This window comes from Merops nubicus, unplaced genomic scaffold, assembly GCF_000691845.1.
Source record: "Merops nubicus isolate BGI_N331 unplaced genomic scaffold, ASM69184v1 scaffold7736, whole genome shotgun sequence".
Lineage (NCBI taxonomy): Eukaryota > Metazoa > Chordata > Aves > Coraciiformes > Meropidae > Merops > Merops nubicus.
The window spans coordinates 1-18,802 of NW_008612847.1; the positions used below are offsets into that span (position 1 = coordinate 1).

At 39.0% G+C, this 18,802-nt stretch overlaps 1 protein-coding gene across 1 annotated transcript; it reads left to right on the plus strand.

The window, feature by feature from the left end:
* The first annotated feature begins 843 nt into the window (after nucleotides 1–843).
* LOC103774284 lies at nucleotides 844–16,813 on the plus strand. The gene is made up of 9 exons (XM_008941676.1): nucleotides 844–1,305; nucleotides 2,833–2,914; nucleotides 4,127–6,998; nucleotides 7,650–9,869; nucleotides 13,284–13,352; nucleotides 14,110–14,278; nucleotides 14,549–14,655; nucleotides 15,673–15,744; nucleotides 16,388–16,813. Exons 1-9 carry the CDS (start codon nucleotides 844–846, stop codon nucleotides 16,662–16,664), a joined length of 6,330 nt encoding a protein of 2,109 aa, XP_008939924.1. The 3' UTR covers nucleotides 16,665–16,813.
* The last annotated feature ends 1,989 nt before the right edge of the window (nucleotides 16,814–18,802 follow it).

The window sequence follows — 18,802 nt, forward strand, 5'->3', positions numbered from 1 at the left end:
CTGCCTCGAAGGAAGGGGAATGGGCCGAGGCCGTCCGCGCTGCTGCGGCGCCTCGAACAAAGGAGGTGCCGGTTCTGCCCGCCCCAGCTGCGCTGGGGCATTGCCGCCACGGAGGGATCCGTCCCCAGCGGTAACGGGCGCCGTGTGTGCCCGAAGGGCCGGCACCGGAGACGCTCCGTTAGGTATAGGCTGGTTTCGCGTGCAGGGGGAGGCACGCTCGAGCGATGATCTCGTGGTTTTGTCAGCTGAGTAAGGGACGCTTCTCTGCCCCGGCACAGCCTGCTCCCGTGGACACGCGTGTTCCGTCAGCGCTCAGCCCGTGGCGTTTTGCCGTCGGGGTTCTCGGTACCCCAGCAGCGGTTGGCGGCCCCTCTCCCCTGCGATCCCCGTGCAGCTGCTGGGACCCGTGCGAGCCGTTCTGGGCTGGAGAAGTTCCTGACAAGTTGAGGCTTTATCCAAAGACTGGAAAATTAAGAACATGGGAGGAAAACAAATGATGCTTTGCTTTCAGCTGAGGAGTAGAATGTCTAATGCAAACCCTTGCAAATTGCTTTGTAGTCTGTTTTTGGGTTTTCCAGAAGATGAGGTTATATCGGCAAGGATATGTTTGATAGTGAAAATGAGGCTTGGAAATATCCATTTGTCTGTACTCTCTTCTTTTGCTTATATACTCAAATGTTTCTCAGCTCCTTTCTTAAAACATCTTTCTTCAACATATGTGTTTGAATCTTGAACAGTGAGGCTTTTCTGTGTAGTGATTACTCCTATGTGCATTGATTAAATGTTGCTTTTATTTTTAGGGTAAACTGAAAAGCTCAGGCTTGCCGATCCTCAGCTGCCCTGATGCTATCATCTGGGGTGGAATCTCTCCTGGATTCTTCTGTGTGTGCTGTGACAGAGAAGCTGTACACTGGGCTGCCAGAGAGCATCTCCACGGAACTCATGGCTGTATCGGAGCCGCGTGGTGGGTTACATGTGAAACCCGATGTCTCGACGCCCGTGCTGGTGTGCAGCGACAGTCTGTCAGCCGAGCATCACAGGACTTCTGGAGCAGAAAACTTTTGGCAGAAGACAGAGGATTTGGGTGATAGGCTCGAGGTGATTTCTCATGGGCCAGCAGAATCCCTTACTAAGGTGTTACTAAAGGCTGGAGACCCTGAAGAGGATGAAAAGAAACAAAGAAACTTCAGGAAACTAGACTGTTCTAGTGACACATGCCAGAAAGAAGACGAAGGGGCCCAAGGTGCTGAGGAGTACCATGCTGAATGCTGTGCTTTAACTTCTGGGGAAAGTTGGTCAAAACAAGTAAGTAAGAAAATGCAAAAATTTGTCCCTGCATGATATTTTGAATTTAGAGTGACTAGAGAGAAGACTTTGTCCATGTGGCTTCCTGTTTCTAGTGTGTGTCTTCTGGCATTTGTGTGTCGTTATTTGGATTATCATGGGCTCAGTGAAAAATTAGACTGTACTTGGTGTGTAGCAGGCACATGGCAGAACAAAGAATAAAAGTGACAGGCTACTAAAAAGGAGAAGAGAAACAACCTGATAAGGTCTTTGCCCAGTATCCGTGTTTTGTGAGTACAGCATATTCTGCTGGTACTGTCATCCCCAGCCAAGGCATGAGCCACTACGTGGCAGTTGTTTCAGTCTGGGGGTAGTGTTATAATCCTGCAGGGTGTCCCAGTCTTGTATTTCAGTTTTTAATCTAGAAATACTAGTCTTCATTTTGAGAATTGTTTGTAATTAGAGAGGAAATTGCTCAAAATTTATTTCCTCTCTCAAAACAAGAGACTTGCATGGTCATACTTTTTTTTTTTTTTTTTTTTATTCCTCCCTTCTAGCAAATACTGATGATAAAAATGTTATTTCTAGGCAAAGGCTGCTGAAAAATTTGCCAACAAATACTCTTTTTTTTAAAAACTGAAGAGTCACAAAACTGTCTACTTAAAAATCAAGATTTTTAGTGACTTTCTTGATCAGTTTTCTTCAGTTTGGAATTAGTTTTCACACACACCAAAATAACATAGGAGAGAAAAAAGGTATTATGATCGAACACATACCAGCCAGGAAGTATCTGGATAAGGTGTGCAGGTGCATATTTTACACTAATTGGTGGATGTTGCGTAATACTAAAATACTTTGTGGTTTTAACTCTGGTTTTCTATATCTGTTTGATTAATTTGAAACTTTGTGAAAATAAGGTTAATTAAATTTTCCACAGTCATTCCGTTTTCCAAGATGAATTTTCACATATTTCAGAATTCAGGTAGTTTGGTTGTGGAGTCTTGTGTTGGTTTGGCCTTTTTGTTTTTGTTTTTGTTTTTTTTTGTTCCAAGTATACCTGAGTTGTCTATTCCTGGGTTTGTGTTTTTGAGCCAAGGGAAGGAGTGGTAGAATGCAAGTTCTGAAAAGAACACAAAGTACATGCCTCGTACCAGAGGTACGCAGCCATGGTGGGGATGTGAGATGGACTTGGAGACTGCATTATTCCCATTCAAATTTGTGACAATTTGCATATTAAGCCACTTACGTGTTAGCTACCTGCATTGCAAGACTTCATTGCTGATAAGTACAGATCTTTTCTGCGTGCATCATTGTTTAATGGTGAGATGGTAGTGATTGAAAGGATCAGAAAGGAATGACAAGTGGTTTTGTGAACCACCTGCAACATGAGGCTGCCTCCGTGAAAAGCCTGATATGTTCTGAGCTTTCTTGGTGGTTTTCTTATTCAGAACTATTCCTATTCAGAAGCTGAGCAGGCACAGTCCCTGAAACATGCCAAACCTTTCAGAAAAACCATCCATCTCCACTGATGTATGTGCTGTGTTGCAGGAGGACCCTCACTTAAACCAGCATGAGGTGAAGTCTTTGAGAATGTGTTGCACTGAAATAGCAGGATCTCTGGAGAGCACAGGTGTGTATTTCACTTGTACATCCCTGTCTACTCCCTGCTTCTGTCCCAGGTTGGTTTTGTTGATTTAAAACTGATTAGTGACTGTGGGGTAGCTTATTTATTTTGCTTTACAGTAGAAACTGATAGCCTGCATAGCTAGAACAATATGAGAACTTAATCCTCTGCTTTTTCCTGACAGCATGTGTACTTGCCTGAAGACCTTTTATGTACGAGATATGTTTTAGTTAGTTACTTTAAATACTTATTTTCCCCAAAGCAAAAGGTATTGTTAATAGCAGATGTTTTGCATTTCCTTTTGTTTCAAAGCTGGCTTATACGAGAGCAATAATAGCAAAGATGTGAAAAATTATGATTCATTTGTTTTCTAATATTTTAAAAAAAAAAGTGCAGAATCCAAAGGAAGGGAACAACAAAATTAATTCTTAATTACATTATGATCCATAATCTGCTAGCTCCAAATGGTTTGGTCATTTTGCCCTGCATGTAGTAATTACTTTCTTTCTCCCCCTTGTGCTCTCATAACCAAAACTTGTACTTATTTTAAGAATCCCATCTAGTCTTGCCACTTAGTAGAAAATACGAGTAAGATCTGTAGAAGTCTGGGCAAATGTGTTCCCTGTAAAGTTTTGAATATGAAGATATTCTACAGTAACTGTAATTTTTTTAATTAGTACCTTTTAAAATTATTTTAAATAAATAAATTTTAAAAAAATCTTGGACAGAATGAGATATGCATTGTCTTCCTGAGGATGGCTTACTGACAAAAAGGCCTTCAAGGAAGAAGGAATGGAAATGGCAGCTCCATGCACAGCCATATTTCTAGGGTAGAGGAGATAAAGTACCCAACTATGCTGAGCTTTGTTATAAATAAATGTCATGATGTTGGCCATATATATTAAGTTGTAGGACCTGCATTGCACCTAGTTTGATCTTAGAGGAATCTGAAAAATTTGGTCTTCGGATGCCTGCTGCTCATGGGGAAAATCTGTACTGAAAAGATTGTTTGTTACATTAGTGTTGTGGTGAGGTAGTTTTATTTTATTCTTTTAAAGGCTTGTAGTAGAAGTGTTAGCATCAATTCCCACTTGTAAAAATGTTTTGGTAACCAACACTGTACACAGTATTGTGTACAGTACTCCTAAGGACTTAGTAAGCTGAATGCCTTCTAAATTTAGTGTATGGTTCTGATTTACATTTTTTTTTCTTATGCAGAAGAAAACCAAGCAAATGTTCAGGTGACAGCTGAAACTCTGCCAAAGCTCACTGAAGAAGTACAAGGTATGAAGGCTGATGGGACTAGGAGATTCAGTAAAGCAGGATACAGGAATGACAGAGTGAGTAAAGGTCTTCCACCCAAGAGCAATGAAAGCCCAGATGTAGACACAGTCATGGCCAGAGCTGAGGTTTCAGAAACCAGCACATTAGATTGTGTAGAGCCTTTAAAAATCACGGACATTGAATCAGCCACAGAGCATCCACAAGAAACAGGTGAATATAATGGGCTGAAAGCCCATACTGCCATGCCATTGAGAACAGGGGGTGATGTTGTAGCTGTTTGGGAGACTAGAGAAGAGAAGTTACCACAACGAAGTCCCATTAATAAATTCAGTACACCACTTGCTAATTGCCAGACATATCAGCAGGATGAAGAAAACCATGCTCATGACTTCTGTACTGATCCTGTACCTAATCATAATGAACCTTACAGGTTGTCACCAGTAGAAAGCTGTAGACCACTCTCCACAAAACATTCTGAAGTTTTGTATTCGGTTCTGAAAAACATCTCTTACCTGGACTTTAGAAATATGCCACTAGAAAACAATAGTACTGCAGTCCATGGCATTCTCAGTGAAACCCCTAAAATCTATCTTACCCAAAACATCCAAAGTCAGACTCATTATGATCGTGGAACTGGCTTTGTAGCTAATAGAACCTCCACATCAATACCAGCAGAGCACACCTCGGTGTTAAAGAGCCAAGGATTATCTAGTGCTGAAATCGACCCTAAGGAAGTAAGTGCTAGTATAGATAAGTCATACAACTCTGAATTTGAAGAGGCTGCTGAAGTCAAGAGAAAAATTGCTGGAGACAACATAGAAATTCATAGCTGGCCTGAAGATCACGAAGGTGCTAATTCTGAGCACTGTCATTCTTCAGTTTCTGGTTCTGTTGCTTCATCTCCTGAGGAGTTCTCGAAAGAAGAATTTATAAAGGTCCCATCAGAGGGTGATAAATTGAAAAAGGATCAGTGGCAATTCTCTGTCAGTGATCTATGCAAGGATGATGTAAAAGAAAATAGTCTATTGGTGGAAATGAGCAACGCTGCTTCCCATGAAATTGGACTGACACATATATGCTTTTATAATACCTTCAGTAAAATTTCTCCTTCCAGTAGCCAGAGCTGTCTGAATCTTAGTACCAAGCTAGAAAAAGATTCATCAGAGGTACAACTGCTTGAAAAACAATCTAATAGAACATCAGAAGAGTTGGCTGGCAGTTTAGTCAAAGCTACAGAAGCTAATGACCATTTGTCCTCTGACAAAGAAAGTAATTTGCTTTATACACTAAATGTAACTCTACCTCCTGTTGAGAGAGGAGAACCTGGTTGTATTGAGTGTTCTCCTTGTACTTCTAATGAAGTTTTGAGCAGGGATAAGGCTCAGGATAATCCATCTAGAAAAGAATCAGTTGGTGCTTCTGGAAATACAGAGGAACAAGTCACTGAAATTATGCTTCATAAAGACAAGTTCAAGTCTTCAGTAAGTTCCAAGATTTTTCATACCCCTAATATGACAAGCAAAATTTTCCAAAATGACATGAAGTCTTCGGCAGGAAATACAGAGGATGTAGTCACTGACTTAGAAAATGAACGCAGTGACACATGGAATTGCAATAATCAGAGTGTGCAAGCCCAGTGTACAGCTGCCAGTACTTCCTGTATTTTATCAGGGAGTACACATGTAGATGATGTTCTCCTGAACAGTCATTCTATCAGTGTTGAAGTTGATAAGAAGAGTGAAGAAAATTATTATTTGGAAGGAGAAGGTTCAGCTGGATTTAACAGTACTAAGGCAATTATCTTTCCAGAAGCACACTTCCCTTTGGCATGTGGATCTGTTCCTTGTGGAGATGACTGGGGCAACAGAGGTGTAGATCTGCATGGGATAAATGACATTTCCACAGAAAAAAACATGTTTTGTTCAGTTTATACTGCAGTCAAGTCTGCTGCTACCTTGGTAAGAGATGTTTCAAATAAGAGTATGGATATTGTGAAACAATGTGATCTTTGTAATGTAACAGACAGCAGTGAAATTATTCGTGACAGAGATGAGGCAAAAGATCAAATCAGCATGTGTGTGCTCCAGACAAATGAATTTGATATAATAAGAACTGTGGATTCTCCAAAGGCTACTGAAGGCAATCGGAGAAATAAGACTACTGAACAGCTGTTTGTCAGATATTTGAACAAAAAAACCTGTGTTCATAATTTTAGATTTTGCCACTCTCCATTAGGTGTAAAGAAGAGAGAACTAGGGACATGGGAGAAGAAGGCAGTGTCATCACTCACAGCTAATCCCTCTGAGTGTAGCACATCAATCTGTGATACAGGTCTGTTACTCAGCAGTGTGAGAAGTCAAACACAACATGCTAGCCAAACAGGAAAGAGCCTTTGTCGAATGGAAAATCAATGTCTTGCATGTCAGAGTGAGTTTGATGGCCCAGTTCCAGGCAGCGAGCAACATTTAGAAAGTTTAAACAAACAACTAAACACTGGCTTAGGAGCTACAGCTACTTCTGTGGAAGAAACCACACCACCAATTTGCTCTAGTCGAAGTGAAGGGGAACCATTAAAAACAGGTGACGACTTGCCTCTGTTAGTTCATAAAGATGCAAGAGAAGACAGTTTTCAAAGAACTCTAAAAGAGAATGTAGTGGACTTGGACTGTTTAACTGGTGTGGGACTTGACAGTGATCTGTGTGAAGAGAAGACAATCAAGCTAAAAGAACATGAGAATGGATATGAAAGAGAAGATAAAGGAACTCTTGAAGAAAGCTTTTGTACTAGCAAATCACACTGCTCACAGCATGCTTGCTCTACCGAATGTGCAAAAGAGAGAGCAGAGCTGGTGTCTGCAGAAAACAAAATGCAGCAATCTTTGCCAAAGATGAAGTGGTTGGTGGAGGACCAGGAAAATACAGTTAGTGCCCAATTTTTGCCTTTCTCATCAATTCATGACAGTCTGTCATATAAGCCAGGAAGTATGAATGTGCTTTCAGAGACAGAAAACAAAAAAACTCTGAGAATAAAACCAATCTTAAATAACACTTGCCTGCAGTTAACATTTGAGTCTGTTAAAGTAACTGATGTTCAGAAGGGTATTGGTCCATCCCACTTTGGAAAATTTAACATACAAGAATCTTTTAATGAGACTCTGTCGGATTCAGAAATTCTGTCATCTCTGAACTTGGGCATCTCTCTGCCTGAGAAAGAAAAGCTGTGTGGGTCATCTGAGAATACACAAATAGATAATTGTGATTCGTCTGCAGCCAAAGCGTTTAGCAAAGATTCTTCAGTAACAAAACCTCTTTCTGTAGCAATGCCTACAAAACAGAAAGCCAGCAATACTGAGATTCCATCTTCAGAGACTGAAATGGTAACTAGCTTTCTGTATGGCGCAAAGAGCTCAAGAATTTGTGCACGCAGCAAAAAAAGCCTGAGAAATGAGAGGCATAGCATGTTGACTGTAAAAGACATGGACGTGAGCTCTCAGAAAAGTACTCGCTGCAGAGAGAAGTTTAAGAGTACAGGTCTAGAAGAGAAGATGGGAAGAGAAGTAGCTCCCAGAAAAAAGTTGCCCATAGATCCTTTTCTTGATGGAGAAGATTGTCTAGGGGCTTCATTAGAAGGTTCAAAAGAGTCTGGCAGCAAAATAGTCCCTCTCAGTACCAAGAATTACGGAAACATTTTAGAAGAAATCCCAAGATCTAACACATGTAATCTTTCAAGAGAAAGAAAAAATTATACAAAGCTCACAAACATAGCAGGTACCAGTCTACTTTCAGAACCTGTGCATGATTGTCAAGCTGAAGATGCATCTGATGCAGAAACTTCACCAGATTTGCGGTATAATACAATACCCACGTTCTATCCACCTGTGAGTATACTATCAAACAGTAGCAAAGAACCATCCTCAAACTGTGTGGTTTGCAGTGAAGTGTGTGTGCCTTACAAATTAAACGCACGGAGCAAAGATAGTGTAAGGGAGATTACAGAAGGCCTGGACACTGTACCAACTCATTCAGTGTGCAAGGAAAATGAGTCTTTAGGTTCACAGAGACTTGATCAAATAGAGAAGCGTCAGGTATTTAAACAACAGAAGTACAAGAAGATGAAAGTACATCTCTCAGGCAAGGCACAACAAGAGCAAAAGTCAGAATATCAAGAGAAAGCAAAAATCACACTGCAGCCAAATATGTTGCACAGTTTTGAACTCTTACACAGCTCTTCACCTAAGTTTGTGACATCAAGGAATATGAAGTTTGAAGGTCCTTCAGAGGAGATTTTTGCTCTTGGAACCAGTGAAAATAAACTAAGTAGCACTTTACAAGGAGTCAAAAGGCCAAAGATTACCACAGATATTAGTTCACAGTTTTTGAAGACTCAGGACTCAAAAATGGAAAACCTGAACCTTAATTTAGGGTATGATGGAATCCCTGGTGCCTTTGGAACTACAAATAATCAAAGAGGACCTCTTCCATTGAAAAGACAGCCTGGAAGGACATGCAAAAAGGTTCCCACATCTTATCAGTTAAAAACTGTAAGAAAAAGCAAAAAAGTTAATAGTTCCCCTTTTTTTGAGAAACCCCTGGAAGTACTCCCTGAGCAGGAAAATGCACTTCTCAAATCTTTGTACTCTCCATATAAACCACCGCCAATGGAAATGGAATCAGCCATGAGATTTGTGCATATGCCAAGGCAGAGGGCCAAGAGGTGCTCTTTGAACAGCTTGAAATTCAGAAAATGTACCAAAGAACCAGCATTGTTGAGCAAGCTGTCTGCGATGGCTAGCAAACTCCTGGCGCCTGCCAAAAGCGTCCGTAACTTAGAACCTCTGCCATATTCTTCTGAAATTCTTTCAGTGGGTGAGAGGTACAGCCAACGTAGATCTAAAAATCTATTGGAAGCCTTTTCTTGCATTAACAAGAACTTACACTCATGCTGGGCTGACAGTTGGTGCACCAAGATGTTCAGCTTTCAGCCTTTGGCACTTTATCCTGTAGAATCTACCAAAATACTTTTTTCAGACTTGAACCACAAGCCTCCAACCTCTTCCTTGGATACCCCAGTTTTCCCAATTTCTTTTCACATAAAATTGGACTCCAGTCCTGTGACAGACCTCACAAAGATTACAGCCCAGAACTCTGTACATCACAGACCAGTTTTGGAAGAAAAGGCAGCACTGCCTTCAAAGTGGACTTTCTCTTTTCTCCTGTCTCAGAGCTGTTCAGATGCAACAGCTTTCAAGGAAGATTCCAGACTAAATGATGAACTGCATTCCTCTCTGTCTGTAACAACCCAGACGGCTGCTGCCCTTAATCTTGACCGTGGAAGAAATGCTGTAGCTGAAAGAAGAGGAGGTTACTCCATGCTTGGACTTCACACAGTGTTAGCACTTTCTTCTCCTGGATGCTACAGGATTTGGACGAGAAGAAGAAACTTAACCAGTCGTATTCCAACCATCCAGAGACTATTTATATCACAGTTCACACAAGGTTTGAAAGGGGCCAGGTATCCAGCTTCTGTAGCAGATGACCTCGTCTCTTCATTGCCATACTCATTGGGCAGGGCACTATCCATATGGAGTCAGCATGGTCCTTCTGCCTGTCCCTCCGAAATCACTCCTCTCCATTCCAGTCACTGCAAGTGGCAGCCAAGTGTGGGCATCGAGAACAGGTAAAACCCATCAACTTATTTCTGAGATTAATTATCTATAGGGTATGTACTTGTACCTTTTTGGGAGGGAGAGGGTAATTGCCACTTGCATTGAAGGGTCAGTTTCCTCTGTTCCAAATCTACACATTCTGCTCCAAAAATGGCTCAACGTGGAAGATTCTTCCCTACAGAACAGTCTGTTAGCTGAATTTAAATATATTTGCCTTCACTTTTTTAATACTATCCTGTTTTGGCAGAATGGCTAACTCTATTTTCTTCTCCCTTGCAAAATATACACACCATGCATGAGAATATATAATGCAGAAAGGTGAGCTACTTCATTAGGTCTATTCAGAGTGACTGCAGAACAACTGGATTTCTGAGGTAGGAAAGTTTTTTTCAGAGGTCTGAGCCATAACTGCCACTTGGAACCACTGTAAAATGGTCAATATCAGATGAGGAAGAATCCTGAGGGGTGGGGGATGGTATTGTGTTTTTACAACTTTTAATTGTGTTCCGTGACTGCTCAATGCTGATTGAAACCTCTGTGTGTATGCTGTGCCTTTGCACAGTATGTGCCTGATGTAAGCAAGTGTAGCTCCAGTTCAGGTTGGTAATGAATTTCTCTCTGGGTGTCATTCTTGTTAAGAGTGGGAAGAGGACTGAAATCTACGCAGCATATTTAATTTAACTTTGCTCTCAGCATTTGATATCTTTTTACTAAGAAACAGAATGAGAGAAGAGGTTCCTAGCTCTGTCACAGGATTTTCACATGCTCTTAAGCAAAGATTTTGCCTTTTATGCCTCAATGACATGGGGCTGCTCAGTCTCTGATTTTACAGTCTTAAGATTCTTGGACAGGTTATAGGCTCATGAGCACTGTAGAAATGTCCATTGGATGAATTCTTTTGTTTAAATTCTAGAAAATTTAATGTCTAGAAAACTGATCAGTTTGGCTTATCTTATGTAATACCTTGATATAGAACCAAAAAACTTGCCAGATAACTAATGCTGCATTTAGTTTTGTATAAACAGATAACATACCTAAAAATTTATTACTTGTTAATATAAATTCTAATATCTACCAAAGGGTGTGAGTGAGCTTATGAAAGTACTGCCCCATTCTGGGAGTTGTCTGCACTAAAAGAATGAATTTAAATAATGGCTGAGAGACAACTTCACAGCCCATTCTCTCGGACCAACATTCTTTCTCATTCCATATGAGTCAATATATCAGGCTGAATTTTCTAGCGTGCAGATTAGCACTCTGGAAGTAATCATACCAGTAGACTACAGTTTGAGCCCCAAACTTAAAAAGAAGACACTGTTGCCATACTTAAAAAACAAACAAACAAACAAACAAACAAACCTTGATTTTTAAAACTTAATTCTGTGTATGAGATAAATTTATTATTTTATATGTTGAGGCATGTTGTATCCTTGGGACTGGGAGATCAGAGCTGACTTATGCTCTCGTGTTTTCTCCCACACTTAAGTCTGCAGGCTCCTAGGCAGGTTGTTACCATACCAGTTTAGCATACCCAGTTAGCTAAAGTTTAAGAGAATTTAATTCCTTGATGTAAAGGGTAATTTGAAAACCAAACATTTTGCTGTGAATGATCTTTATGCCAAAGGGAGAGAAGCCAAATTAAATCTTATCACTTCAAGTGAAAAATAACCCAAAGTTAAAACAGTCTAAAAGTCAGGTTTTTTTCTCTAAAATATCTTGCAAATATCTCTATGAGATACCTTTAAAGAAAATCTGAGTGAGGCAACAGAATTAAGGCTAAGTTACTGTAGCATGCAGTGAGTTGAAAAGAATGTTTGCAGAAGTATAAATGAGTGCAGCAAATAAATTCTATTTCTGAAATAGTCAAGCAAAAAAATAACATTAAAGGTGTGGCTCTAAAGCAACATAAAGAACAAAGCCTCACATTTTAAATAAAACAACATTTTAGATTCCATTTTGCTGAAGATTGATAGCCTGTTCTCAACTTAAAAATCTTTTTTTAAAAGGTATTAACAGGAACAGTGACAAAAGCATAATTCAGTAAATCTCTCTTAAATTTGTATGTACTCAAAAAAAAAAATCTCATATGAAATAAATGCTTGTGACATAAATATAACAATACAAGTAGTATGTTTGGTGCAGTGCAAAAGCATTTTCAGTTCTAGTATAACAAGAATCTTTCCCTGTTTTGATTACACTAGTTAAAAATCAGAAAAATGAAAAATTGGCTTAAAGTTCTCTGCAGGCCAGTTTCTTCTGGAAGAGATTTGTCCTCTTTAAATTATTTCATTCATATTTCATTCTTTCATTTTAATAACCAGGAAAACAAGGAATTAGAGTAGTTCTGCCTAAAAATCTTTTTTTCTGTGACTTCCACTGCTAGTAATCAAGCATTCTTTAAGTGAAATCGTTTTTAACTAATGCTTAATTTAAAATTTACTTGAATCCAAGTTATTTTTATAGTGTAAAACAGTAAGCTGTGTATCTAGCACACAGAACACTGATGCGCTATTGATACAGGTCCCAGTAGTGCTGGGATAGTGAGTGGAACATTGAGAGAAACAAACTGCTACAGTTCTGATATTAGTTAACAAACAGAAGAAATGGGTCTTTCTGGCCTCCTCATATATGGACTTATCTGTCCAATAGTTACCTTAACTATTACTTTGTTAGCACTCCAGTCTGGCTGTAGCTTCACTTTAGAACAGTGAAGTATATTTAGCTGTTAGTGGGGGAAAACAGCACATACAAGATTTGCTGTTTAGTGTAATAAAAGCTGTCCCAGCTGAGGTTTTTTCCCCTGCTATTTATAGTGTGGGCACAAAAATAAATCTTATTAAAAGAATTAGGGCTACTGTGCTGACTTTTGTGCCATAGAATCATGGTATTTACCAAACCTTATGGAAAGACCTTTGGTTATGCCAATCAATTAAGGCTATTCAATTAAGATTGTGGGAGTTAGAGACAACAGGAAGTTAATCTTAAGGAAAACCTTCCTTTTACTTGTTGCTGTTGCCACTGTGCACTTTTTATTTAGTAGCCAAATCCTTCAACGTTTTTGCTGAATTTTAAAAACTGGATATTTTGAAGAATATAGACTATCATAGAAATAATTACAGCTTTTATGATAACACTGTCTCCCTTTCTTTCTGTACTTTAATTTTCTTCTCTCATCACTACCAAATTTCAGTGAAAGTAGGACTAGTCCTATTTCCCTAACAAGCTATCAGTGAAATTTCGCAGACTAAAAGGCAGATGTGGCTTGCTCTTGTAATGTTTAAGTCCTTCATTCTTACTCCTGATATTAGCATTTGTTTTTTCTTACAGTCCAGTTTATACTAATAATTTTCCACTCGTCTTTTTTATAGTGTAGGCCTAATTTGTTTGTCTTTTTTTTTTTTTTTTTTAATTCTTCTTTGAAGCAGCTCCGCCATGTTACCGCACTTCCCTGTGCAGAGCCTGGAAGCACTACAGACTGCAGGTTATCTGAGAGGGTGAGTCTCTCGGACTTGGATGTTAACTTGGAGTAGTGGGATTATCAGCTTTCTCACAAGGACATTGCTTATGTCATTTTGGCTTTCAGTTTTGGGCAGTTCGCTCCAAGTACTTTTCTGATTAAAACATTAGTGAAGTAAATGGACTGGATCATGTAATGGGGAATTGCAGAGGGGTGTTAATGCAAACACCATGTAGGTCACTGCACAGAGCAGTTCTGTTACTTTAACCTTGTTATGCTGCTTCTTATGAAATGAGTATGTTAAACTACAGAAGTTTGTTTCCTTACTTGGATATATGTCCTTTCTCTCCGAGTGGCTGGACGTTAGGTGCTGAAACTTCCTTCTGTTCTTTTTCAGTGTTGAGATGGCAGATATAAAAGCTATCTTTTATCTGTAAACAAAAAGGCTAATTAATAGTAGTGCTGGCAGAGGAGGAGGACTAATGACTTTCTATCTGTAGTTACTAAACAGAATTGTAAAAAGTTTAACGATAGAATAAGGAAAATAGTGTGTTAAAAATGACACGTTCAGATACACAGGCAGTTGTTTATTTCAGTGTCAATGCAGGCTGCAGCAGTTCTTGGCTGTATGTATGTATTGGAGAAAAGTGTTCACTTACTTGGGCATTGCAGCTTTTTGGAACTGCATTGCTTTTTGTGCCCATATTGCAATTTAGGAACCTGAGAGTGTGGAATGCTGCTGCAGCATAAATTGGGTATTAATCTACTTATGTTCCTTCCTTTCTCTGTTACAGTCTGGAAACTTCATTCCCTCTTCCATTACCAAAGTCTTGCTCGCTCCCGGAATTGTTACCGTCCCCCGCAAAGCTTTCAGCATCTGAGCGCCAGGTCCATGCCCTTGATGAAGCTGATATTTCCATTCCAGCCTGTCTTAGATCCCAAGGTGATACAGAACTGAAAAAAGTGAGTTCATTTTAGATTTTAAGTATCTTAGATGCTCGGTTCCCCAGAACTTAAGCTGCTGAATATTTTTTAGTAACTGTTAAAGATGAGGAGAGAAAACAGGCTGTGAGTCCTAGTCTGTGTTGCCGCTTTTATTCAAGCAGAAAGTGGCAAAACAAAGAGGAATGTTTATTCTGTAGATACTGTATACTCAACATCAATAGGAATTCTAATGACTAGCATGGTCATTATTTCCTTCATTTTTTTTTTTTTCCTCTTTTCTTTCTTAAGCCTGAGCCAGAAAAGAGGCCAAATAAAGTCTCACAGATCCGAATCAGGAAGACTGTTCCTAAGCTGGACCATAACCTTACTCCGATGGGGCTACCCAAACCAAAAAGGTGGGTGGTATCTTTGGATGGACTCGCAGTAGCTTCTGTTGCTTACACTTCCTGCATAATAATGTGATCGTTTCAGTAAATGCTTTTTCTTACCACTGCTATTTGTACACTCACAGTCAAGTGCTATGGTTCCTGTATAAGAGAAGGCTGACACAGCTGTATCAACTGTATAAAACACTGAAGAAAGAAATTGGTCTTTGAATGTAACTTTTTTTCAAGTGAGAAAGAGTAAATGAAGGACTGTGGGATATGAACTGCTGACTGGGGTTTAGGCAAAATGTGAGAAACTAAGCTGCAATGGAATGATTTTCTAAAGAAGAAATAAGTTTGTATTGATGAACATACCTTGAAAATAAGTCATTCTACAGTGCACAGTGATGAAGTGATCTATTAGGAAGTTCTATTTTTGCATATTATGTTGGAGTTGTTCACAGTCCCTTTTTTGTGTGTGGTATATGGTCTTAGGGAATCAGTTCATTGTAAACACGGGTAATCACAGTCCCAGGTATTGAAAAGCTTCTCTAGGAAGTCATCTAGTATTTTGTTCATTTCAGTCTTAAACATAAGTATCAGCTTTGACAAAGGAATGCATTTCTTCACAGATCAGCTTGCTAATTGTCAGTTACGAAATTTTTAAATCAGTCTCAAGAGATTAAATGTTAATCTGCTAAATTGTAATGTAAGTCCTTATTAGGTTCCACAAAAAAGTGACCTGTGAAGGGATTTCCCCTTCTTCTTTTGAGCATCATTATTTCAAAATGTCACAGACTGCTAGAAGGAACACTGACCTCTGTAGAAATGGCAAGTTTTGACACAGACCTTATAAAAACACTGTATGAAATTAAGTATTTAACAACTTCATTATTCATTCCTCTCTATTGCCAATTAGTTAAAGCACAGTTAGCGTTTAAACATAGAATGCAAACAAAATACTTGTTTCTCATAAATCTGCATATTGTGAGGAGAGGTGGTTTGGAAATTCTTCTTTCTTGATTGATTTGTTCATTACATTTTCAGGCTTAAGAAGAAAGAATTTAGTTTAGAAGAAATTTACACAAACAAGAACTACAAGTCACCTCCTCCAGCCAGGTTGGTTCTGCTTTCTAATGAAAAAACTAAGATAAATGTAAATTACTTAGGCAGAGAGAGAGAGGGAAGATTAAAGGTGTCTGAAAGTAGTAGAGAAAAGCTAATTCAAAAATAGTATTTTTGACTCTTTGGATGGACAGCAGTGAAGTGGAATATGAACTAAGAATTTTCAGCTGTTTGAGTTTATTTTTTCAGCTACTTCTTCATCCCAGCCTCCATCCAAGTACAGTACTTACTTTTTTAAATTGAAAGACAACTAAATATTCTTTAAAATACCAAGAATAAATGCCTGTCATCAAATAGAGCATGATTATCAAGACTGCTACATTTTTTTAATGTTCAGATCTATTTATTCTATAAAACCAAGATTTTGTAGCTGTGTTTTTGAACTGAAATATAGACAGAGAGAGATTCAGTGCAAATGGCTATGCATCAGTAACAAACTTTAGCTAGCAGCAACATGCAGTTGTAGGAGGTGTAAGCTGTAGATCAGTATGTGTCACAAGAGTTGTGGAGGGACTGTAAAAATGTGTAAGTGAAAAGTGTGTTTACTTGGGTTAGGAAATCCAGCAGTCTCCCTGTCTTTGTAAGGTGGTTACCTGCTTCTTGAGTGTTCCTGAGTTCTCTCCTTTGCTTTTACCAGGAGCTTGGAAACAATCTTTGAAGAGCCCAAGGAGAAGAATGGACGCTTGATCTCTGTCAGCCAGCAGAAGAGAAAGCGGATTCTGGAGTTCCAGGACTTTACTCTTCCCCGGAAAAGGAAGGCACGAGGCAAAATCAAAGCAGTGGGTAGTTTCACCCGAGCAAAAAAAGCTGCACTACAGAGTGCAGAGTTAGATGCTCTTCTGAGTCAGAAGCTAGTGGACCTTGAAGCCTTTTTTGCAAAGGAGGCTGAGCAGGAGCAGGCCTCTAGCATCTGAGGGAGCTGTTTAGCTGAAAATGGTCCAGTCAGCTCCTTTAGTATTTTAGTCCCGTTGGGAGAAATCTACTGACTTTTTCATACATTACTCTACCATGCTGTTCCAATATCTGATGATCAGTTTTTGGCTGTCACCCTCTTTAAGGTGCTATTTTTTTTATTATTTTTTTTTCTTAATGCTATTGGAGGGATTCTTTTGGGTCCCTGTTTGAGTGTAACACAGCCACATTGAATTTACCCTTCCTTCCCCAGCCTGGGTATTCCTGCTAATGTTTAATTATGTTTAAACACTTATTGGGGGTAGAGTAGTTGTGTAAAGGAGGAAGTAGTGCACCTTCAGTGATGCTAGAACTCTGTACTCCAGATCATTTGCACATTTGAGTCTGCTGTTGTTACTGTAATGGCTGTTTTGAACAACCTGACAGAAGATATATGGTGTTTGATAAAGCTAAATTCTAGCAAACACATTCTTGGTATACCACTAACTTTTTTAATAATTAAAAGTAGCTATCTGGGTTTGCTTTCAATTGTTTCTTCCTTTTTTTTTTTTACTTAGAAGGTTCCTTCTGAGTCTCTGTGCCCTTCCTGGCTTCAGGCAGCAGAAGCCCCACATAACTAGATTTTAAATAACTTGCACTTTGTATACGTGTATTTGCTGCATGAGGACACCTTTTAATGTGATTGAGCTCAAAAAAAAGGTAATATTTTAAGAAAAAAGTTGTGCCCAGTACTGATTTTTCCCAAATAGTAAGTTTTGCCTACTTGGCTGATGCCAACTTCTTCTCCAGAGGAAAAGGTAATTAGGCCATGAAGATGTTAAGCTGCAGTATATGTAAGGAGAGGTTTTTATTTAACTGAGCTGAGCTGCTGCATGCAGGGAGCATCAGCAAAATCTTTGAGACTTGTTTTTTCTCATTCCATTAAAAACATCAATTTCATTTTAATGCCAACAATAAATATTTTTTTTTTAATCTTGAAGGGGTTTTTTTACCATTTTAGATTTACAATTCACATAACTCATAATTGGATATTCTCTGTACAGCACTGTTGTGCAAAATAGCTAGTGTTGTACAAGGAGCCTCCTAGCATGTGGAAATTTTTTTTTTTTTTCCATTATGTAAGGTCATTTGAATTATCTGATGCAGCACTAGGCAATTTCTCAGCTATACCTTTTGAGGGAAAAGAGCTCCCTTCTGGGATAACTTCTGTTGAACTTACTTGAAGCAAAATTAAAAATGAATACTAGCTGCAGTTCAGGTATTTTCTGTCCTTCAGTGCCTGTAGAAGTTATTCAGACAAAGCTGTTATTGCTGGGATGCTCAAATTGAATCAGTCTGTTCTTTCTTTCACTTGTCACTCGAAACTTGCACTTTCTTATTTACCTACCCATATAACAGTTCTTATTTATCTTCAAAATAAGAAAATATCTAGTGGGTTGGTATTTTTAATAAGTCCCAATAAATGCAGGATTGAAAATACCATTGTTATCTTCTGGTGCTCTGCCACTTCTGTTACTGACCAAACAGAAAACTAGATATTAACAAGCCATCTCAATTCCAGATCTTTGAAAGTAAGATAAATGGAAGAGGATTGTTACACTGTGTGTGCTTGAGTCTTGAAAGAAATGTAACCTGGCCTTGTTTGCTCCCAGATTATGTGCCAGGGTTCCTGGAAGCTTACATTCTTGTTTTGGAGGCTAGTTATCTTTAATCAGGAATAGCAAAGAAACAAGCACACACTCCTTGTTTGGCTTTTGAGGATAAAATATCAAGGCGGGCAAACTGAAAATACTGACATACTATTTGAGCAGCAAGGTCTGGTTAACCTATTTGGGCTGCTGTAGAACACTTTAATTGATCCTCTTTATTTTTATAAAAAGAAATCCCTACAAAATAAAGGCTTTTTAAATTTTTGAAACTTTCTCTATACTTGTTTAACAGCCCAGTTATTGACTGGGTGGAAGCTGTAGCAAGAGTAAGAGATATATTTTTATGGTTTTATGCTATAGAATGGGATTGTCACACAGCATTTGTTCACCCTCTGTTAATATGGGAGGATTCTAGTGCTGTGACACAATGAGTTGCAACCTTACTGGGGCTTTTAAGGAAACAAGGATGGGGTGAGGAGGGAGCAAACATT

What these genes read in the sequence shown, in the direction of transcription:
- LOC103774284 (XM_008941676.1), top strand. Translation starts at nt 844, where the DNA reads ATGCTATCATCTGGGGTGGAATCTCTCCTGGATTCTTCTGTGTGTGCT. An exon ending in AGGATCTCTGGAGAGCACAG is followed by an intron (nt 2,915 to 4,126) that starts GTGTGTATTTCA and finishes TTTCTTATGCAG; the next exon opens with AAGAAAACCAAGCAAATGTT. An exon ending in AGCAAATCACACTGCTCACA is followed by an intron (nt 6,999 to 7,649) that starts GCATGCTTGCTC and finishes TGAGAGGCATAG; the next exon opens with CATGTTGACTGTAAAAGACA.